The sequence below is a fragment of the Salvelinus alpinus genome, chromosome 2 (assembly GCF_045679555.1).
Source record: "Salvelinus alpinus chromosome 2, SLU_Salpinus.1, whole genome shotgun sequence".
Lineage (NCBI taxonomy): Eukaryota > Metazoa > Chordata > Actinopteri > Salmoniformes > Salmonidae > Salvelinus > Salvelinus alpinus.
In genome coordinates, this window is record NC_092087.1 from 52547562 (window position 1) to 52560694 (window position 13133).

At 44.8% G+C, this 13133-nt stretch overlaps 1 protein-coding gene across 2 annotated transcripts in view; it reads right to left on the reverse strand.

Moving 5' to 3' along the window:
- The window catches only part of LOC139564650 (plexin-A1-like), a 244953-nt gene that overhangs the window by 35646 nt on the left and 196174 nt on the right, over positions 1–13133 (reverse strand). For both annotated transcript variants that reach the window (XM_071384372.1, XM_071384366.1), the window contains exons 16-18: positions 12013–12180; positions 2506–2599; positions 1006–1242 (exon numbers count right to left, since the gene is read on the reverse strand). In XM_071384372.1, the coding sequence (XP_071240473.1) occupies positions 1006–1242; positions 2506–2599; positions 12013–12180 (499 nt within the window). The remainder of the gene's footprint in view (positions 1–1005; positions 1243–2505; positions 2600–12012; positions 12181–13133) is intronic.

A 13133-nucleotide genomic window follows, 5' to 3' on the forward strand; every position in this document is an offset into this window, starting at 1 on the left:
CACTTACCCACGAGGCTTTGCAGGGAAGGGAATTAATTGCTTGGAAAATCTGATGCACATCTAATTTATCCACAATTATTTAATATGATGCCGGTTTTATGTGTCCCCCCCACCCCTCCGGCTTCTCAGAGAAACGGAAGACGCAGCAATCAAAGGATTGTAAGGGTTCATTATGGAATCTTTAGTTAAACTGTGAGGGTCACAATTTTCTCAACTCCCTAGCTCGTTTCTGATTGGCTATATGGAAAATAAAGCTGATTTCATATAAAATATCCATGATATACAGTATCACGGTAGAGTTCTTTTTCTTCCAGAGGAACGGCTTTGAAGTTCAAGGAGAGAGGGGAGATGACAAAATAAGCGAGTCAGTATATAAGCGCAAGAGGGATTCAAAGGCTCTGGTATAAAGTTACCATTTCGCTGTGAACTTGCTCTGACGTTATCTGATGGGGGAACAGGTGCAAGTGGCACATCTGCGTTGTATTTGGATGATACTTTTCAAAGGGCTCTCGGCCTATCACAGCAGTGAACGGCACAGGTAGCGCCTTTTAAGGTGATGTCGGGTCTCAAAGCATTCTTTTGAAAAGGCAATAGCTCAAAGGGTGGTAGGGAACAAATAAATAGGACAACCATTTCTGATGGAAGGTTTTAAGAGAAAGAGGGAAATTAAAATTGACATCAATGTCATTTCATAAATATATTGGATGCAGCTGTGAAGTTTTAACTCTTTTCTAAACTGAGTCGGTTGGTGAGATTGAGGTCTACAATTTGACGGTTACAATTGAACCTGGAGGCATTCATACGGTGTCATTTCTCCTCCCTGGGAGAAATGTTTTAAAATCTGTTTAAAGCTCCTCCATCCTTGGCCCCACGCTCCACACAATAACACTCCTCCACCCTGGTAGCTTCCTCAGAATCCCCCTGCTCCATCCTAGGACCTTACCCCCCACCACATTCCTTGGACGCTCCTCCCCCACCCTGGGCTCCAGTCTCCATCAGTCTCACCTTGAGGATGAGTGGGGAGCTGGGTTTGAGCTCCAGCAGGCCCGTTGGACTAAGCGGCTCTATCACAGGATCCGGGTAGAAGCTGAACGTCTCGTTGACAACCAGTGTGGCGCGCACGTCGTCCATGATGAAGCCGATCTCATCGGGACCGCTGCCCGTCTCTGAGAAGCCCTTCTCCGAGACGGCCACAGAGGGCGCCAGACACACCATCACCGTGTTGTTAAGCACTGTGCAGTTCTGGAGGAGAGAGAGGATGGATAAGTTCATTGTGTACATACGATTACATTTAAATGTTAGCTTCCATAATATAAATACAAATTGCTAACAAAATGTAGAAAAAACACAAGACAAAAAAAAGGGAACGGTGGATAGGTTCATTATGTAACAGTACATTGACATAGCCCCCCAAAAAAGATAACTAATGTAAAAAAAAATATGTCAACAAAAACACATGACAAAACAACATCTGAGTAACATCAGCGTTGAGAGAGGACAGTGGATAGGTTCATTATGTACAGTGAAGTCATAGCTTTCATAATCTAAACAAGAGTGTAAACAAAAACAAAGAACCAAAAAAGCCAATACCATCTCCTGCTGTTTGCCCCTGTGGGCTAAACATTCTCCGCTCCCATTAATGCAGAGCGACTGAGACAGTAAGGGCATATACAAGGGTTAGCAAGACTGATGCTAACACGCTAACAAACAATCCTAAAAGCACGCTTTGGAAACGTTTGGGTCGCCTCACGACTCTACTTTTCCACAACATGCCACCCAGCCTCCCTCTGGCATGCCAAGTAATCACAGTGCATTAGCTAGCGTATGCTAACGGGGTCTGAAATTGCACGGGGGAGACACGGAAGACAGACGAAAAGGGAAGGCGGATAGAAATGGTGACACGGAAGAGGGAAAAAGCAGGAAAATAGACTTTGTTTTGGTCTGGGATATTTTGTGCAGGTTGTGAGAGAGAGAGAGAGAGAGAGAGAGAGAGAGAGAGAGGGGAATGGAGAGGGTAGACTGAAAGAGAGAAGGTTAGCCTAGCCCTGTGGTGCTAGGTGAAGGAAGGACGGAGGGATTTGCCAGAAAGCCCGGGTTTATTGCTGGTTGACATTTCAAAGGTTAACCTGCTAAATGGAGATTCACCATCAAAAAAACACACCCATAAATAGGCCCTGGGCTGGTTGATCACCGGGTCAGGTGTGTGTGTGTGTGTGCGCGCATCTGTTTGCCTGGACATGTTTAACTATACTTGTGGGGCCAGGAAGTCCAACTGGGGACATTGTTAGTCCCCACAAGGTCAAATGCTATTTCTAGGGGGTTTAGGGTTAGGATTAGTGTTAGATTAAGGGTTAGCGTTAGGGTTAGCGTTAAGGTTAGGTTTTAGAGATAAAGTTAGGGAATATAGGATTTTGAATGGGACTGAATTGTGTGTTCTCACAAGGTTAGTTATACAGGACGGTGCGTGTGTGCAGTATGTATGCGTGTTGGGTCAGTAGTACTCACGTTGACAGATTGGGCTTTCCCGTACTTGGCTCTCATCTTGGGCTCTTTGATGGTAGCCAGGTTGGTGCCAGTGATGGTCAACAGAGTCCCGCCACTGAAAAAGAGGAAACCATCAACAACAAAGCACATACACACTTATACACTACAATAACAAAGTCACAATCCCATTCACTGTTCGATCGCATCAAAAATATTGAATAAGGGCACTTCATGTTTTTTCTAGTATTACAGAAAGCAGAGGGTGAGTCCAAAATGGGCCCAAGGGATCCGGTCTAAAGTTGTGCACTATATAGAGCAGGGGTATTCGAGTACTATTTGAGAAGGTCCGGTCACACAAATTTCCTAGGTGGCAAAGGTCTGGATGGATGTTGTCATTTATCGGCGTAGTAACAAACCCCCACCTCGCAACCCCAAACTGTTCACACCCCTCTTGATGGAGAGAAAATATCGCAGTTTTAAAGCTAATTTCCTGCAATTCTGCAAATTCTTCCATGCCTTATGCGTGTTTATATGATAACAGGGGTCGAAGCCTGAGCATTTGTGTATTTATTATTATTTTTCCCGGGACCCGAGGCCCGTATTGACCCCGTTCTGGGCCCGGATCGTTGTCCGCGAGCTGCGAACAGGGGATATAGGGAATAGGATGCCATTTGGGATGCAGACAAAGAATTAGGGAGAGGGACACCAATTACCCCTGAAACCGCCGTCCACTGTAACACGCGATTTTTCAACTAATATCTTGCAGTTATACCCAGTGATATCTTCCCTGATATCTTGCAAAAAGGCTATAACAAGCATACCATGGCTGAAAGGCCTCTGGTAAAAAGTAGTGCTTTATGAAGGGAATAGGGTCCCATTTGGGACGCAAACCATATCTTCCAGAGAACCACGCGGTTACCTGATACATCACATTTTTGTCAAAGTGAAAAAGACCATCCAGTTCTGGCATTAATGTTAATGCGTCCTCGACACCGTAGAGTATTTGAGCCGTTTCACACACTCCATCAGAGGTAATGATGGCAACGCTAAGGCACTTGCATATTAAAAGCTTGTTTAAACTCGAATAGCTTCAGGGAAGGGACCAAAATACTAGATTATTACCTCAATGAACTTGCCCGGCTACCCAGACTCCTTGCTCCGGCCAAACGCTACGCTATTGCCCATGGCCATTCTCTGCAATGAGTCTGGATCGGAGTACCTCCCTGACCCTTTGCCGAACGCGAACACATTCGGGGCCGTCTAATTGGTCCAGAAACCGATTGGTTGGGCAGGAGCCAGAACACACGTGGGTAAAGTGGCAGTTTGTCATTGGCTTTGATACTCTGATTGGTTAGAGACGATCTAAATCGCTGATGACTTTGTTTGTTTTTTTACAACACCACTCGTCACAAACAACTTCAATGACGGCAGTCTCAGACTAAAGTATGTAGTGAACGACAGAGCAGCGGAAGAATTTAGTGTGAGTTGTTAGGTTATCAATGAACCACCTCCAAATGTCTAAAACCCAAAATGATATCGTCCATTTCAGGTTCTGGAGAGGTACTGGATGTGCAGGCTTTTGTTTCAGCCCAGCACTAAGACACCTGATTAAATTAATCGTCGTCTATGTGAAGGTGGCACATCTTGTGTTAAATGTTTCTGTTGAAGGGCCCTGTTTTTCAGTCATAATTCATATACAGTGGGGAGAACAAGTATTTGATACACTGCTGATTTTGCAGGTTTTCCTACTTACAAAGCATGTAGAGGTCTGTAATTTTTATCATAGGTACACTTCAACTGTGAGAGACGGAATCTAAAACAAAAATCCAGAAAATCACATTGTATGATTTTTAAGTAATTAATTTGCATTTTATTGCATGACATAAGTATTTGATCACCTACCAACCAGTAAGAATTCCGGCTCTCACAGACCTGTTAGTTTTTCTTTAAGAAGCCCTCCTGTTCTCCACTCATTACCTGTATTAACTGCACCTGTTTGAACTCGTTACCTGTATAAAAGACACCTGTCCACACACTCAATCAAACAGACTCCAACCTCTCCACAATGGCCAAGACCAGAGAGCTGTGTAAGGACATCAGGGGTAAAATTGTAGACCTGCACAAGGCTGGGATGGGCTACAGGACAATAGGCAAGCAGCTTGGTGAGAAGGCAACAACTGTTGGCGCAATTATTAGAAAATGGAAGAAGTTGAAGATGACAGTCAATCACCCTCGGTCTGGGGCTCCATGCAAGATCTCACCTCGTGGGGCATCAATGATCATGAGGAAGGTGAGGGATCAGCCCAGAACTACACGGCAGGACCTGGTCAATGACCTGAAGAGAGCTGGGACCACAGTCTCAAAGAAAACCATTAGTAACACACTACGCCGTCATGGATTAAAATCCTGCAGCGCATGCAAGGTCCCCCTGCTCAAGCCAGCGCATGTCCAGGCCCGTCTGAAGTTTGCCAATGACCATCTGGATGATCCAGAGGAGGAATGGGAGAAGATCATGTGGTCTGATGAGACAAAAATAGAGCTTTTTGGTCTAAACTCCACTCGCCCTGTTTGGAGGAAGAAGAAGGATGAGTACAACCCCAAGAACACCATCCCAACCGTGAAGCATGGAGGTAGAAACATCATTCTCTGGGGATGCTTTTCTGCAAAGGGGACAGGACGACTGCACCGTATTGAGGGGAGGATGGATGGGGCCATGTATCGCGAGATCTTGGCCAACAACCTCCTTCCCTCAGTAAGAGGATTGAAGATGGGTCGTGACTGGGTCTTCCAGCATGACAACGACCCGAAACATACAGCCAGGGCAACTAAGGAGTGGCTCCGTAAGAAGCATCTCAAGGTCCTGGAGTGGCCTAGCTAGTCTCCAGACCTGAACCCAATAGAAAATCTTTGGAGGGAGCTGAAAGTCCATATTGCCCAGCGACAGCCCCGAAACCTAAAGGATCTGGAGAAGGTCTGTATGGAGGAGTGGGCCAAAAAAACCTGCTGCAGTGTGTGCAAACCTGGTCAAGAACTACAGGAAACGTATGATCTCTGTAATTGCAAACCAAGGTTTCTGTACCAAATATGAAGTTCTGCTTTTCTGATGTATCAAATACTTATGTCATGCAATAAAATGCAAATTAATTACTTAAAAATCATACAATGTGATTTTCTGGATTTTTGTTTTAGATTCCGTCTCTCACAGTTGAAGTGTACCTATGATAAAAATTACAGACCTCTACATGCTTTGTAAGTAGTAAAACCTGCAAAATCGGCAGTGTATCAAATACTTTTTCTCTCCACTGTACATAGTTAACATGTTTTTCCCCCACCACTTCAGCTGCAGCAGTTAAGTGTGTTAAAGAAATGTGTGTTTAGAATCAGGATTTGCTAATTGTGTATGATAAGCCCCTCCCACCATATTGAGTTGATTGAATACAGGTGCATGTGTGTTTGGGGGAGAGAGACAGTTGGGGGTGGAAAGCAAGGTTAGAGGAGAGCAGGTTGGCTAGATTTTATGCTCTTAACTTTTTAATCCTTGTTTTAGCCTTTTAGTTCATGTCCGGACTTTAACCGTTGTTCTATTTATCTATTTAGTCAAATAAATTCTCCATTGAGGTAAAACTGTTCTTTACTTCAAGAAGCCTTTTTACGTGCACAAGGGAACGAGTCGTTTAGACTAGCTGGTTATAAAAATATGACTACTTTGTTATTTGAAACAAGTGTGTTAGTGCTGGAACAAAAGCTTACACACAGACTAGGGCCAGGCGATATGGCCCAAATCCCATATCTATTTTTTTTTTCAAAGTTATGGGTGATTCATGACAAACAGTGCATTCAGAAAGTATTCAGACCCCTTCACTTTTTCCAAATTCTTTTACGTTACAGCCTTATTCTAAAATGGATTAAATCAAATAAAAAATCTCAATCTACACACAATGTCCCATAATGACAAAGCAAAAACAGGTTAAGACATTTTTGCAAATTTACAAAAAACTAAACAGAAATACCTTATTTACATAAGTATTCAGACCCTTTGCTATGAAATTCGAAATTGAGCTCAGGTGCATCCTGTTTACATTGATCATCCTTGAGCTGTTTCTACAACTTGATTGGAATCCACCTGTGGTAAATTCAATTGATTGGACATGCTTTTTAAAGGCACACACCTGTCTATATAAGTTCCAAAGGTTGACAGTGCATGTCAGAGCAAAGACCAAGCCATGAGGTCAAAGGAATTGATCGTTGAGCTCAGAGACAGGATTGTGTCGAGGCACAGATCTGGGGAAAGGTACCAAAACATTTCTGCAACATTGAAGGTCCCCAAGAACAAATTGGCCTCGATTCTTAAATGGAAGTTTGGAACCACCAAGATTCTTCCTAGAGCTGGCCACCCGGCCAAACTGAGCAATCAAGGGAGATGGGCCTTGGTCAGGGAGGTGTCCAAGAACCCAAAGGTCACTCTGACAGAGCTCCAGAGTTCCTCTGTGGAGATGGGAGAACCTTCCAGAGGACAACCTTCTCTGCAGCCCTCCACCAATCAGGCCTTTATGGTAGAGTGGTCAGACAGAAGCCACTCCTCAGTAAAAGGCACATGACAGCCTGCTGAGAGTTTACCAAAAGGCACCTAAAGACTCAGAACATGAGAAACAAGATTCTCTGGTCTGATGAAATCAAGATTGAACTATTTGGCCTGAATGCCAAGCGTCAAGTATGGAGGAAACCTGCCACCATCCCTACGGTGAAGCATGGTGGTGGCAGCATCATGCTGTGGGGATGTATTGCAGCGTCAGGGACTTGGAGACTAGTCAGGATCAAGGGAAAGATGAGCAAAGTACAGTGAGATCCTTGGTGAAAACCTGCTCCAGAGCGCTCAGGACCTCAGACTGGGGCGAAGGTTCACATTCCAAGAAGACAACATCCCTAAGCACACAGCCAAGACAATGCAGGAGTGGCTTTGGGACAAGTCTCTGAATGGCCTTGAGTGGCCCAGCCAGAGCCCAGACTTGAACCCGATCGAATATCTCTGGAGAGACCTGAAAATAGCTGTGCAGCAACGCTCCCCATCCAAACTGAGAGAGCTTGAGAGGAACTGCAGAGAAGAATGGGAGAAACTCTTGTTCAAACATTGGCACATTCTACGATCCGATGACAATATCGGTAATGTGTTTCCGGACCCTCCCCTTGGTCGTATTCTCGCGGGGCAGAAATCTCCGAGATCAATTGGTAAACTCTGATTTACCACCCCAAAATACCCCTGCACAATGTCTATTTGTGCCTCTACCGGATGAAAACTACAAGTGTAATGGCTGCGCTCAGTGCAATGGCACTTATAAATGTAGATCCTTTAAACACCCCCAAACAGGGAAACTGGAGCCATCACTTGCTCCACTAAGGCAGTTATTTATCTTATAACTTGTCCTTGTGGTAAAAAATGATGTTGGCAAAATGAAGCGGGAATTCCGGGAAGCACGAATCTTGGAGCATCTTAGTACCATTAGGGGCAAAAACTTGACGCACCCTGTTGCGGACCACTTTTTGGAAGCGAACCACTCGATTTCGTCCCTAAGTTATATCGGCATTGAACACGTCACCCTCCCTAGGAGAGGGGATGACCTCAACAATTTGTTAACATCTTTCATTTAAAGACGCTTGCTCCCCTCGGTCTCAACATAGACTCTGAAGCCATTCTTGTGATTATTGTGACTTTGCTATTCATTGTAAATGTTGTAGGCCTATGTAGCCATATTGTATCTATGATACCATGCTATCCATTCATGTTTTTTGTATGTTCTATTTATATCTGAAAATTAACCAATGATATCAAGCCACACCCGGCCATGATTACAGACACCTCTGTGTGTCCTTTGACATATATAAACTAGTGACCCGCAGTGTTTGTCATTATACCCCAGTCCACCTAGTCATGCTGCTGCTCCAGTTTCAACTGTTCTGCCTGTGGCTACGGAACCCTGACCTGTTCACCAGACGTGCTACCTTGTCCCAGACCTGCTGTTTTCGATTCTCTCTCTCTACCGCACCTGCTGTCTCTAACTCTGAATGCTCGACTATGAAAAATCCAACTGACATTAACTCCTGAGGTGCTCACCTGTCGCACCCTCTACAACCACTGTGATTATTATTATTTGACCCAGCTGGTCATCTATGACCATCTTGGCCATGTTCTGTTATAATCTCCACCCGGCACAGCCATAAGAGGACTGGCCACCTCTCATAGCCTGGTTCCGCTCTAGGTTTCTTCCTAGGTTCTGGCCTTTCTAGGGAGTTTTTCCTAGCCACCGTGCTTCTACACCTGCATTGCTTGCCGTTTTGGGTTTTAGGCTGGGTTTCTGTGTAGCACTTTGTGACATTGGCTGAAGTAAAACGGGCTTTAACAAATACATTTGATTGATGAAGACAGCTCGTCTGTCGAAACGTCAGGTTATTAAATTATTGCATCTGAGCTCCTAGAGTCTGCGGCTCTCCTTCTCTTTTCTTCAAGAAATCAAGTGGCCTACCTTATTTCTCACAATGAGAACGAGTTGCCCACCCCTCACATATTTGTGTTATGCTTATTGCACATTTATAAAACAGACCAGACAGCTAGTATAGTAATCTTCATTTGACTAAAATGCAACTAGCGATACGTGGTACCCTAATGCGCTCGCGACAAACTGAGCATTCATTTTCCAGAATGAACGTTCATCGCGACATCCGTTTTGGTAGTGTCTGCTCTGCTCGAAATTTGAGGAGTTCAGACACAAACAGGGTATGGTTCGAAAGGTTATCTTCTCCTCTATTACAGTAAAATGATGTCTCCATGTGTTTTGGTATGCATGTGACCGATTCTGTTGGACCAAACCTCAAATTCAAATAGCGAGTTTAAACCGTTTGTCAGAGAGGAAGAAGTGATCTCTCACCTTTGTTGTTGTAAGTGGTCGGGAGATGTGTTTTGGAGAAAGAGGAGCGCTCTTGCCAAAATCTGTCCAAAATAAGCCCAATGCATTTCTATGCGCTTATTTTGAACCTAAGCTTGTCGCCTCTGGGACAACGACTCCCATTGTTAAGGCAGAGACATGAGCATCTCATCATTATATACCGATCTCTGGTGTAAATGGGAAGAGGCACAGCGCAGAAGAAGCGAACGAGACCAAAAAGGATCACATGAGAACAAGCGGACATAAACGCTCATAAAAAAAGAAAAAAGAAAACAACTTGATTCTGCGACACAGGCATTTAGAATATTGCATCAATTCGATATCGCCCAGCCCTAACCCAGACTGTGGAATTGCTGGCTCTCTGAACTTTTCACCATTTGACTTTTTCAATTCACCGGACAATTACTCATAAGGACAAGGGTAACATGGGCAAGAGTCACGTCCCCACCAGACACCCCCTCTCAACCACAGGAGGCTGACCTCCCTAAACCAGAGTGACATGACGCAATGTGACAAGTTTGAATCAGTAAGCATGCAAGCTAACCTGCCCTAGGCCCACCTGCTCATCTGTGTAAAGACACTAAAGCAAATACTTGTTACAGACAAAGGGGTCGATAGAACACCACTCAAGAGGCGGCAAGATGGTGTGGGGTAACTAAGAGTGGCACTAGGTAGGAGTTGACTACTATTGATTGCAAAGTGTACTGATTCCAGGTGACGTTGTGAAACCCATTCCTATGTGACATCTCCGCTGTGCTGTTTCGTCACTGTGAGGTTAGCACAGGGAGACTGTCAGTGTGCCAGCACAAGCTGAACAGTAACAAGTGAGTTGTGTCGACCCTCGGTATGTTGAACCAACGTTGTGTGGTGAACGTGTGTCGGAACCACCGTTGTTGTTTGTTGCGGGCGTGTGAAAAAGGTTGCCGGGAGAGGATGCGGCGACATATTTGCTTTTGCGACGTACACACGTCATGGAGCGGTGAGAAAAACACCAAATAACGAGCGAGCCAGTGATGCCATGTTCCCTCCTGAGGCTAACGCTAGCGACACTAACACCTTTTCATCCTTCTTTCTACATCTCCACTCCTTCATTTCACACCTCCGTTCCAAATGAGACCGCTCGCCACCTCGGCCATGTGTCGAGTCTGCCGATCGTCTCTCCGCCCCTACGGAGATTTAAAAAACGCTTCGCCTATTTTCACCTCTACTATCCCCTCGTGATGTCTCCGTAGTGGTTTGTCCCGTTCCCCCTGGCGACTGGCGGACATTTCTCGGTCTGACGGCATCATGTCTGTTTGGGTGCCCTTGAAATGCACCTGCCAATCATCCGGTGGCTGAATGGAAGCACTTAAATACTTTGTGCATACTTCTCCAGGGTAGCCATTTTAGGTTTATCAATTAGTTGCTCATTGTTTCCTCACCTGGATCCACTCTCCATTGAACTTGCTTTTCAATCTTCTATGGGTCCTTATAAGAGACTATAAATGCATAATAAGGGGGCACTTGACCACTTTTTATCACATATCTATTATGTCCAGCAGCACCCTACCAGCTTCTAAATGTGTGAAAATTGAAATTTTCTACATGTAGTCAAAGATATATACAAGGAAAAGGACCTCTTATGATGACATCAGGGGTCACTTTAAAAATAATTGAGTTTCGAGTTGAAAAGTGTGGAAATGTCCCTTATAATAAATACCATATAATGTCTTTATAATGCATTACAAGACAGGTGACCTATAGAAGGTGTTCCAGAAAGATATTACTTCAGTCAATTAGACTGTTTGAGTTGATAGAAAGCCACATTACTATTTAGGGAGCATCAAGTGTGCTATCTGCCTGCCTGCCTGAGCAATGAACACCAACTCAGTTTTTCTAGGTCATTCTTTCAAGCCCGTTTTGCATTGGAATCCACTTCCTGCTCTGTACACAGCTTGTGTTTGTTCATAAATATTCCTGTGGCAAACTGGCTCACTACATTGTCTCATTTGAATAAGTCAGACAATATTTATACAGTCTTTGCGTCGACTGCAACACAAACTACCAGCGGCTTTCGAGTCCCTTTTCAGCAAAGATTTGCTGTTGTATCCATTTTCAGGGGGGAAATAGTGTGGTAAAAAAATACCAGCGCCTGCGTGTTTGATATCACTCCACACTGTGTGTGAAACTGAAGTGTGCCTACAGCATACTTGGCTCAGTGCTAAGACTAATGCCCAATCCCAAATCAACCCCTACCCGCTGTGCACTTGTGGAAAATCTGAGACGACTGGATAGGTCTAAGCAATATAGTTGCAAGAGGGCGCTAGTGCCACATTACTTGCCTTACACCTATCCAATCCTCTCAGATCTCCAAATATAACTAAAATAAAACTGTCCATCAAAAAGATCTAAAGCAATCTGTTAAGACCGGTTAAGACTAGTCCCAACCAGTTTTAGACCAGGGCCTGTGTCCACTGAGTAGGAGTGCTGATCTAGGATCAGCGTTGCATCTAAGATCATAATGATCATATAGACAGATCCTAGATCAGCATCAGTCTCAGATGCTTTGTCGATACAGGCCCAGTTCCAGTTCCAACCGGTTCCCACTCACCTTGCAATAGTCCAGTCAGGTTCGATCTTGAGGATGGTGGGGTCCTCGGTGTAGTTGAACTTGACCTCTGGGTTCCTGAGCTCAGCTGAGTTGATGTCCACCATGACGGGGGTACCGCCGGGAGTCAGACCCGCCGGCGTCACACACACTATCTCCCTGGCACTCCGCCTGGAAGGGCAGAAGGAGTGCGTTACATGAAGAAGGAACATAGGCCGTCATTGTAAATAAGAATCTGTTCTTATCTGACTTGCCTAGTAAAATAAAGGTTAAATTAAATAAATAAAAACAATGGACAATAAAGTATCGTATGTCACCGGGTGATGTGTGTATTTGACATGAAGGGAAGAGTATATCACACACACACACACACACACACACACACACACACACACACACACACACACACACACACACACACACACACACACACACACACACACACACACACGCAGAGTGCAGAGAGCCCAAGTGCTTTCAGCTTTTCAGACGGGGGTTTCGTCAGACAGACTTTCACAGAGCTCTGGCTTCAAAGACCTGCTCTCGCTGCTCTCTGTCTCCCTGACTGATCTGGAGTGGCAGAGGCCCAGAGAACGCCGGTCATCCCTAGATGATGCAACCCTCTCAGACACCTAGCCAGCTGTGCTGTGTTAGGAAAGTTTTGCGGTTCGGGTTAGTTGGACAAACTTTGCACTCTACTTCCATCTCCTCTGATGAAATGTTTTTGTGTTGGCAAAGCAGACAGCAGAAGCCTGCCGTGTTTGAACATCTGCATAATGTGAGTGTTCCTGCGAGTGTACATATTAGCATGCATGTATGTGTGTTGTGTGTGTGTGTATATATGTTTGCAAGATTCTGTAGAATGCGTGTGAATCGATGCACATGTATGGCGCGTGTGCATACACACGGTGTGTGCATGCGTGTGTGTGATGAGCGCACACACTTAACTATCCTACACGACGACTATTTCATACACACAAATCCCATCTGTTATGGACAAGACATTGAGAGGAAAGAGGGAAAAAATACTAGCGAGACGACAGCAGCTGAGGGGGAACTAAGTGGAAGGGAAAATATGCAAGGATGCTTTTCCGCGAGCACATCCCTGCTGTCTCGTAAGAAGC